The sequence below is a fragment of the Theropithecus gelada genome, chromosome 18 (genome assembly GCF_003255815.1).
Source record: "Theropithecus gelada isolate Dixy chromosome 18, Tgel_1.0, whole genome shotgun sequence".
Lineage (NCBI taxonomy): Eukaryota > Metazoa > Chordata > Mammalia > Primates > Cercopithecidae > Theropithecus > Theropithecus gelada.
The window spans coordinates 55,093,413-55,104,447 of NC_037686.1; the positions used below are offsets into that span (position 1 = coordinate 55,093,413).

The 11,035-nt window shown below is 36.8% G+C and overlaps 1 protein-coding gene across 10 annotated transcripts in view; it reads left to right on the top strand.

Moving 5' to 3' along the window:
* The window catches only part of RELCH (RAB11 binding and LisH domain, coiled-coil and HEAT repeat containing), a 121,658-nt gene extending 111,746 nt beyond the window's left edge, over positions 1-9,912 (top strand). For 9 of the 10 annotated variants that reach the window (XR_003116686.1, XR_003116688.1, XR_003116687.1 and 6 more), the window contains 2 exons: positions 950-1,020; positions 8,209-9,911. Coding sequence is in view for 7 of the 10 variants with exons in the window: in XM_025365502.1 (XP_025221287.1) it covers positions 950-1,020; positions 8,209-8,329 (192 nt within the window). In the remaining 3 variants the exon portion in view is untranslated. Of the gene's footprint in view, positions 1-949; positions 1,021-8,208 lie in introns of all 10 variants that reach the window. The other variant, XM_025365508.1, reaches the window with a different exon arrangement.
* Positions 9,913-11,035: the final 1,123 nt, after the last annotated feature.

Below are 11,035 nucleotides of genomic sequence, written 5' to 3' on the forward strand. Positions count from 1 at the left end.
TTATTCCTCCATCTCCTTCATGTTTTTACTTAAACATTAACATCTCCTTGAAGCCTACCCTGAACACTTCCATGAGAATTGTACCATTCTCTGCTTTGGCCTTCCTAATACCCCTTATCTTATTCAATATTTTTTTTAAAAGCCATATCACTTTCTAATATACTACATAATTTACCTGCTTTTTGTATATCTATCTCTCTTACTAGAACATAAGCTCCACGAGTAGGGAATATTGTCTGTTTTATTTGCTCTATCCCCCCTGTCTAAAAAGGTGCCTAGCCCATAGTAGGTAGACAATAAATATTTTTTTAGTGACCTCCGTGCCCAAACATGGGCCAAGAATATTCAGAAGAGCCATTCATTTTCTGGTGTGGTTGCCAGATATCAGAGCAGCAGTTTAGATCTCTCTAACCTTTCTATCACTCACTCAGTTTCCCTGCAGGAATGGTGTTAACTTTTACACACCCAGCATATCCCTCATTATATTTTAGTAGCCATGGAGCTGTACCTAGTCTCAGCTCTAGACATTAAAATAAGGGATCTTGCTTTTTGCAACCTGGAGAAAGCAAAGGGGCGTAGAACAGGACAGCTTTTACTGGGAAAATATGTGTGTGACCGTAGTGTGTGTGTATGTTAAATATATAGATGTATATAAATTTTACTTTTAACATTAGAAGATGGTGGGTAAGCTAAGGGAGAATAGAAAACATTTAGAAAGAAGACTAGTGAAAATCAAAATAAATTATTGTTATATGATTGAGATTTTTTAAAGCTACTTCTGTACCTAGTCTAGCAATCTAATATGAATTCCTTTAACAAAGTGACTGCCAAAACTAAATTTTTAATTAACATATTAGCTTATGGGAATATTAAAAATTAAAGCATTAGATTAAACCATAGTATTTTACTATGTAAACTGTATTTCACTAAAGTAAATTTTTTTAATCAGGTTATTTTAAGTTCCATGATAAAAGAATGTGAACAAAAAGTTGAAAACAAGACCGTCCAAGAGCCTCAAGGGTAAGACATTAATTCTTTTTTTAAGGCTACATGTTAACCTTAATTTTTCTATCTAAATTTGCTATCAATCAGTATAATGTGTCATTTTGTGTTATGTTATAGTCATTCGTTTGGAAGACAAGAAAATGATTTAAGTCACTGGTTCTCAAATCCTGGTCCATAAACCATCTCATCAGAATTATCTGGGGAATTTAAAATTCAGGTCTCCATCCCATGCCCTCTGCCTTCTCTCAATATTCTCAGTCAGCCTAGGGACATTTAAAAGCTTCCAACAAAATTCTGATATGTAGCTGGGTTGTTCACTCACTGGTCAAAATAATGTCTAGAAACTTGTGACAGGAGTTGTAAGATAAACAACATACTGCATAAAGGATTATAAGCTTGGGAATGTTCTAGTCACATGCTTCTAATCAAACTAATTGGAATCCAAGGATTCAGTAAAATTAAAATATAAGCATAGGTGTGAAAGAGTATAACATTGGAGTTTCAGGAGTGGGAGTTATTTACAAATGGACTGTATGTACTCTTACTGAGGTAACCTTGAGCATCTTAAGTAGACTCTGTTAGACATAAAAAGCTGAAAAGTATTTTCTTTAAGGCTAACTACCGGGAATAAGTGTTTCATCCTATGGGTCTAGAAACACACACACACACTCGCGCATGCGCTCCTCCCTATTCCCCATGCGCAACACACATACGTCTTTGATGTGTTAGAACCCTTACTTTATAAAGACTCTTAGAATGGAAGCAGTCTTCTCCATATATAACCATTTTAGCTACGGAGGATTAAAACAATAGACACATTCACATCTTCTATATTACTGGCGGGTTTTTATAGAGGTTTTTTACAAGTTTTTCTAACAAACACAAAAATAAACTGAAAATATAATTAATTTCTATACATATTATAACTGTAACCCAGCTTCAGTTTCTTCCATACCCCACCTACTTCTCCCTCCCATTCTCTGATATGTGTCTTTTAAACATAAGTATTATTTTAAAAAACATAAACACAATATCATTATCACACCAACATAACAATAACAACTTAATATCATCAACTATCCGCCTTTGTTCAAATTTCTCCTTGTTTTATAAATGTCAGTGATTTGTTGTTTGTCTTTCCTTACAGTTTGTTTCTTTGAGTCAGGATCCAAATGAGTTCTGTACATTGCAGTTGGTTGCTATGTTAAGTCTCCTTCAATCCATAGACAGAATGTTACCTTTCTATTCCTTTTTTCTCCATACAATTTACTTATTGAAGACACTGAGTCATTTGTCCTATAAAGTTTCCCACACTCTGAATTTTGCTGATTGCATTTCTCTTCTGTCTTTTAACATGTTCTTCTCTATTTCTTGTATATTTGATAGCTGGGTCTAGATCTAGAGACTTAATCAGATTCAGGGCAAGCTTCTGTTCTCCTCGGGTTTTTACACATATGATTCCGTCTGCCAGGAGTATTCTTACTCTGCCTGGCTAGTTCCTATTCATCCTTCAGGAAAGAGCTTAGATGTTGCCTCTTCAGGGAAGCCTTCCTTGGCCCCACCCTTCCTCTGAAGTCTATCATAGATCAAAAGCACAAGAGGAAAGCCTTTTACTTGAAACACTAAAAGGAATTGCTTCTCAGATGGAAGGAAAAGCGAGAGTGAGTGCAGATAAAGATATCTGTATCCGTGAAGAGCGCTGCCTTTTGCTGTGGGGAATACAAAGATGATGCATACATGGATTTCACCTCCAAAGAGCCTGTGGTTAAAAGCAGTATTTTTCAACCTGCAGATCATGACGTTAGTACATTGCTTAATTAATTCAATTGGTTGTGATAGATATTTCATCCCAAGAAATAGAATCAAATGGAGAGTACATCCCAAGTGGTAAGGGTGAGTCTTTCTTATGAAACATCAGTTACCTGTGTAAGTACTACAAGTCATCACATAAAATGTGGCACTTACTATGGATCTGTGTCAGAAAAGTTTGAAAAGCACTGATCTGCAGGCAGAAAATGTATGCATAACTATTTTGGTACCCTTCTCATATTCATTCAGCAGTAAGTAAATCCAGAGCGCTTACCATGGGCTGTTCACAAAGATGAGCTTCAGCAAGTCACAATCTCTTCCCTCGGGGTATTCACAGCTGACAGTGGGAAAAAGAAGCAGTTAAAAATAAAGATAAGCACTAAAACAATGCCTGCAAATGGTTCCACGGAAAAAGGAATACAGGAGTCTTCAGATATGAATGACTGACTAGGGAGGAAAAAAGAAAGAGCAAAAGAGGATTACATGAGGAAAAATCAGCGCTGTGCAAAATGACCAGTTACAGAAAAGCCTGTTTGGGAACTGTAAGTAAAGCTACAGCGCAGCTGGGCGTGGTGGCTCAAGCCTGTAATCCCAGCACTTTGGGAGGCCGAGACGGGTGGATCACGAGGTCAGGAGATCGAGACCATCCTGGCAAACACGGTGAAACCCCGTCTCTACTAAAAAAATACAAAAAACTAGCCGGGTGAGTTGGCGGGCGCCTGTAATCCCAGTTACTCGGGAGGCTGAGGCAGGAGAATGGAGTAAACCCGGGAGGCGGAGCTTGCAGTGAGCTGAGATCCGGCCACTGCACTCCAGCCCGGGCAACAGCGCGAGACTCCGTCTCAAAAAAAAAAAAAAAAAAGCTAGAGCGCTGAGTACATGTGGGAGAATGGTAGAGATAAGTATATAAAGGTAGGAGGCACCAAACAGTAAAGAATTCTGTGTGCCACACTGGGAGATTTGGACTTTGTGTTATAGGTCAGGTGGTGGCAAATTTTTTGCAGAGATAGTAAATACTATTTTAAACTTTGGAGACCATACAATCTCTCTCACAGCTACTGAGCTGGACTCGGCTATTGTAGCAGGAAAGCAGGCTTTGGCAATATGTAAATAAATGCGCATGGCTGGGTTTCAGTAAAACTTTATTTATAAAAACAGCAGGCTGGATTTGGCCTGCTACCTGTAGCCAACATTTAGGACCTTTGGTTATCAAGTCAGTGTCCATCAGAATCAACTGGAAATTGCTGAGTACCATCCCCAGAGTTTTTGATTCAGAAGATCTGAGTGGAGTCTGAGAATTTATATTGATAACAAGTTCCCAGGTGGTGCTAATGCTGCAGGTCTTGGAACCACACCTTGAGAATCACTGCTTTAGGAACCAGACTCTAGGAAATAGAGAAGTGGGTGGAACAGATTAGAAAGCTGTTATAGGAACCCATGATGAGATGAAGTGTGGCCTTGGATGGGAAGGTAACAATAAGTAATGCTTATGAACCAGATACCATTCTAAGCATTTTTCATATATTTGCTAATAATAGTCATACTAACCCTACAAAGTAGATACTTTTACTATTCTCATTTTACAGATGGCAGAGAGGTAGATAAGTTGCTCAGAGGCCACCTAGCTACTAAGTGGAGGAACCAGAACCCAGGCATTGCTGTCCTTGAGACTGCAATTTTAACCACCATGTTATAATGCCAGTGTATGGCAGTGAATATGAGAAGATGGATTTGAGACCCATATTTCAGATGGGAACTCAGTTTAACTTGGCAGCTGATTAAGAGTGAAGGAGAACAGAATCAAAATATTCCTACATTTCTGATCTAAACATTTAAATGGATGATGATAAAATATAACAAAATGGAACTATAGGAAGAACTATTCTGAAGAGGAATATTTAAAATCTGAGGCACAGGTAGAATGTTTTACAGGCAGTTCACTGAGATCTAAGAACCATTAGCAGCACATGGGTGGTAATTACGGTTGGAGCAGTGGTAGATAAATGATATCATTTGAAAAGGGGGCTCTGATGGGGAGAAGGTGAACAGTCATGGAATTAGAGACCAACATTTCAGATGCATATGGAAGAACTTAACTGAGAAATAGAAGGCAAACCAGAATGGTGTTAGAAATCAAGTGGAGATTTTATTTTTGTTTTTGTTTTGTGGGGGGGTTGTTTTGTTTTTTTGTTTTTTTTCAAGATAGAGTCTCACTGTGTCTCCCAGGCTGGAGTGCAGTGGCACCATCTCGGCTCACTGCAACCTCCGCCTCCCAGGTTCAAGCAGTTCTCTTGCCTCAGCCTTCCGAGTAGCTGGGATTACAGGCATGCACCATCATGCCCGGCTAATTATTGTATTTTACTAGAGAGGGGGTTTCACCATGTTGGCCAGTCTGGTCTCAAACTCCTGACCTCAGGTGATCTACCCGTCTTGACCTCCCAAAGTGCTGGAATTACAGGTGTGAGCCGCCAAGCCTGGCCCAAGTGGAGATTTTAAAGAGAAGAAAAGAGAGAAATAATATAGGCCATAAATAGTTTTAAAGAAGATAGGGATATTAGTTGCAAAGAAAAGATCTGAGATTTGCTTGAAAACTTGCAGTGAAGATACACATTACAAGACATCCCATTTCATTTTAATAACTCTTTTTTAAAATGTATGTTTTCCTGGATTAAAATCTCCCTTTCCAAAATTCCTATGCCCTCTAAAACAAGTCTTTATCATCTGGTAGGAGGGTGGGAGTGTTACAAACCCCTTTATAAAACTGATAAAAATTTACACTCTGTCTTAGGGTGGGGGCGGAATTGCTGTAATGCAATGATTTTTTTTTTTTTTTTTTAACTGAAAAACTTTGTAATATAGACCTGGGCCTCCTACCTCAGATGGAAAGAATCAGAAGTACTGGATTAGGCCTAGGCATCTGCATTTTCAAAAGTTTTCCAGGTGACTGTGATGTGTATCAGTAGACCTATGTGGATATATACACCCCTGCAGATATACATTTATATCCAATTTTTCACATATGATATACGCAGATATCAGTTAAGTCACCTAAATCTTCTCCAGACCAAATATTCTTCATTCCTTTCATTTTTACCTCTTAAAGTTTCCAGACTCCTTAACATCATGGTTGGCCTCCTCTTAGAATATCATTAAAACTTGATATCTCAACTATGGTCTGACCATACATCCCCTTTTTCTAGATGTAAATTTAAATCATACTTATCTTTTGACTTACACTGAGTTCTCTAAAGAAAGGAAGAGCACTGAAAAGCTAGAATGTTAAGGAAAGGCACCATAGGACTTCAGCTGGGCTTTGAAAGATGGGTAGGCAATGGATAGAAAGATTTGAGAGTGATTGAACAATAGGCTGGACAAACCTGACTGCAGGGGGTCAAAGAGATAGTCAGTGACAGGGGTATGGAAAAACAAGAAATAGATTGCTACATTTCTTGAATGCGAAGCACATTCCATCTTGTAGGTGGTATGTAAGCATTAAAGATTTTTGAGCTAAGATGTGATATCAAGAAGTGACTTATAGAAGTTAATCTGATTATTAAAGATAGAAGACTGTTGGAATTCACTGAGTTGTGAAGTATTAGCCATGGAAGTAAAAAGAAACAGTAGAGGAGATGCTTCAAAGAATAAGGTCACAGGACTTGTGTTTGGTTTGAAATAGAAGTAGAAGGAGCTATTAAATTCACTGTTAGAACAGAGGAAAATAGTAGAACCACTGGCAAAAGTGGGGGGGAATTAAAATGGGGAGTTATTTCTAAAGTTAGGGTGTGAACAAAAGCTTGAGATGTTGGCTTTATCTAGCCAATAATAGTAATGTGGGACTGACCGTCAGGAAAAGGGATGCAATTCAATTTGACACTTTGAGAGTAAGTTTTATAATTGAAGAATCAAGAGCGAAATACCAAACCTTAGGGAAGATTACTTTGTGGGAAGAGAAGCAGCAGGAAAGAGAACCCATTGGTGTACTGTCAGAAGAGCAATGTGAAGAATATTTTCAAGGTGGGAGTTGTGGTTTGGTTTTTAACTTGAGTAATTCACAGTGTACACCCTTATAGACTACATAGACCCAGGTGCCCTCCATGGCAGGACACACCTCATGCAGTAGATTCAACAGACATGTTGAGCACCTTCAGCTTGCCACATGTTGTCTTTGACATGTTCAAACACATCATCTTACTTAATCCTCAGAATTCTTTACAACAGAAATCACAAGCTGTGTTTTACAGATGAGGAAACTGTGTCAGAGAGATCTAAACCATCTTGGCCAAAGCCACAAGGCAATAAACTGGATTCCAAGTCTATTACAGGACAGTTGTCAGATCATTGAAAAATTGTGCTTTATCATTATTCTGTTTCTGTTCAGTACTATGATAAATTAGCAATCTTTAGTGGTCATTTAGATTGTGTTTATTCCCGCCGGGCGCGGTGGCTCAAGCCTGTAATCCCAGCACTTTGGGAGGCCGAGACGGGTGGATCACGAGGTCAGGAGATCGAGACCATCCTGCCTAACACGGTGAAACCCCGTCTCTACTAAAAAAATACAAAAAAGTAGCCGGGCGAGGTGGCGGGCGCCTGTAGTCCCAGCTACTCGGGAGGCTGAGGCAGGAGAATGGCGTAAACCCGGGAGGCAGAGCTTGCAGTGAGTTGAGATCCGGCCACTGCACTCCAGCCTGGGCGACAGAGCAGACTCTGTCTCAAAAAAAAAAAAAAAAAAAAAAAAAAAAGATTGTGTTTATTCCCTACACAGTAGGTTGGTGAAAAAGAAGAAATGGATTTGAAACTGTTGATTGAAATAAATACAACTGGCAATTCAGGACACCCCCCGAAAAAAGGAATATCTCCCCAAAAAGGAATATACCACAGTATTATCATCAGCACAGCACAAAACCTCATTGCAATTTAATTTACTCATTTGTGAAAATACTGATAATATTTATCTTCCAGGATTGCTGTAAGAATTAAATGAAGTGATAAAGAATAACTACGAACAATTACATCATGCTATTATGTGCCTAGCACTATACTGAGCACTTTACAGTTGTATTAATATAATCATAATAACCCTAGGAGGCAGATACTAGAATCCTCCTCGTTTTACAGATAAGATTAAATAATTTACCCAAGCTGGTGAACAGAGCCAAGATTCAGTCCAGTCCCAGACTTGTTCCTAACCACTACACGTACTGCTTCCTCTACTATAGATAACAAACGTGAAAGCTGCTAACCTAGGATGGCGTATACAAACTACCCTCCATAAATATTAGTTTCCCTTTTGTGACGCCAATTCAGAGTGTGTTCGTTAATGATATGCTGCTAAAGAAATGAAAAATTGTTATTTTTTTATGTTGCTTTACATGAATTTTAAATTTTCTTTCCTAGCTCAATGTCAATTGCTGCAAGCTTAGTGAGTGAAGATACAAAGACCAAGTTTTTGAACAAAATGGGCCAGTTGACAACATCAGGTGCCATGTTGGCCAATGTGTTTCAGAGAAAGAAGTAGAAACAGGAAGGAAGCCCCCAGTAAACACTAAGATGGACCTCAAGCCGACTGGTTCCTTGTACTTGAAGTACTTGCCTTTTTTATTTCCTCAGTTTTATGTTCTTGCATTATAATTTTATCCTAACCTCCAAAGATATTTGCACTGCTTTTAATTACTGCTGTATATTTGTTGATTTTGGAGTTACAACTGTGGTGATACAAAATTGAGTTGATGGTCTGTACCAAGTCCCTTGTCTATGTTCTTGTCTTTCAGAATAATTTTTATATAAATATATATATAGTGAAGAAGTTTTTTTTAATTTTTGGATGGGATATTCGCAAATATCTGTATTATACACTAAGCTATTACAATGGTACTTAAAATAATGTAAATTTGAAGTCATTGTTATAAAATAATAAAGTGGAGATTACTTAAGTATTTAAATTATAAAAGAATAATGCAGACTTTTTATTGTTTCTTAACTGACTAGAAAGAGCCACCAGCATTACTCTGTGCCTTTTGGACATCAGTTTGTGTGTTCTGTAGGAATTGTGTGCATTCCATTCACACAGTATTTCTTTAGGATGCTGTGATGATTTGAATTACAAGTCCTACAGTAAATAGCTAAAGATGAAACCTTCATTTCAGAACTCTCATGAATATTTTTTAAGTGCTATTTAAACCTCCCCAGCACTTAGATGCATATAATGGACTTACCTGAGGAAAGACAGCACATAGGCATGGGGAGAGGTAACCAAGGTGAATTTTACAAACTGGTGTGTAATAGATTTAAATGCTCAAAAATAAATGTAACTGAGAAGAGTTAATAATTGTGAGATTTTTCCCAAATTGAGATACAGAAGAAAATATAGTTTGAATCTGAAATTTAACACTTATTTATGTAAAACATTTTATTTAAGATATTTTCTAATGATTTCAATTTTAGAGAGTATCTTTTCATTCTGTGTGTTACAGAGAAGTACTGAAAAGTTAAGGACACTTGGAGGCTACTTTTTTTCCCTCTAAAATAAAAAAAGACATTGGCTAAATTATAACTAGTTAGTTATCACCTTGTCCCTTAAAGTCAGTGACTTCCTGTGTTTGATGTATATTACATAGAGTCTTAAGTCGGTGTACAGTTCCACTGGAATTCGACAGTTGTCTATACAGTCACGCAACTTGAAGTAGAAAAGAGTGCTGGACATAGGAAGGGGGTGATTGGTTTGAGGGGTTAATGTGAGGCCTTTTTGAAAAATGAATATTTTGATAAAAAGAATTCTTGTTTTAGCACAGTTGATGCATATAGGTGATTCTCATATTTGTTGTATAAACTGGTTTAATACATTTGGAACATAGTTGGATTACATTCATTTCCTGGGAAAGCTAGCTTACCATACATTCAAGTTTATAAAACAATTTGCCATAGGCAAAGCCATTTAAAAAGTTCATTCTGAAATTATTTCATTTACCTACAGTGAAATAATTGTGAACCAAGTAGTCTTTCTGAAAACTGTTGGGTTCTAGGCATTCCTGAGAAATTGAAAGTGGCTACCTTTCATGTCAAAAATGTTGATCTGTTATAAATAAAATGGTTTTGCATATGTTTTTGTTTTGGTTTGGGCTATGTGTTTTACTTTCGTTTTGAAACACTATACTTTCTATTAAGCAAAAAAATGAGAAAAGCCTATATTCATGAAAATATACCAATATTTTATAATTTATATAAATTACCTATTTTGGTTTACTTTTACTAAAAAGGGACGATGTTGCTATAAAAGTAATACATTTCAGAAGTAACTGGAAGAATAATGTTTAAACTCTGATTTGCTTCCAACCATAGTAGAATATGTGTATGTTTGTTATCAGGTGAATGGATAGAATGTATTTTTATTGTGAACGTTTTTATTAATTAGTGAATATATTTATTTAAGTTCTAATGTTTTTTTAAAAGGCAACAGTAGGCAAGATTCACAGTGTATTTCAAGTGAGAGTCTCTTTTCTTAAATATTTTAATATCATTAAGATTTCACGTTGTGGTTTTTGTTTTTTGTTTGTTTGTTTTTAGTAAAATACGTATTGTCTTTACAGACAAGACAGACACTAATCCCTGAGACTGAGATTTGGACTGAGTCCAAAATAGGGCATAAAACTCCCATACTCATTCCTTTTAAACAGAAGTAAACTTATGGTACAAGTTTGTAAGTGTTCAACTTAATGAAAAACTAAGTTTGCAAAGTAATGAAAAGCTAATTTAAAATTATATCTATGTTTCCAGAGTAATCCAGAGATTAAATTTTTTCAGAAATCCAGAAGTGCCATAATTACTAATTTAGCTGAATTCTTCCAGGAACAGTGCTTGAATGATGGCAGTATCTATCTCTATACATAGGTGTCTATGACCTTCATTGGTTTGCATTATTCACCCCTTTAGAGAGATTATTTTGTTAAACATCAAATTGATTTTCAACCTGAATGAAATTGTGAGTAATTTAAGTCATGCCGTCCTCATTATCCATGGCTTTTAGGATATGTCAACTACTATACACTATAATACTAATGGGGGTCTCAAGTCAAGGTGCCATCACATTCTTATTTTTAAAAAGTTGGTTCAAATAGTCTCTGTTAAAGTTTAGGGAGGTGAGATCAGTATGTGTTGAACTGTCTTTTCATCATCCCATTTTTCAAGACAACCTATTTTGGACCATTATTTGAACTCCAAGGATATA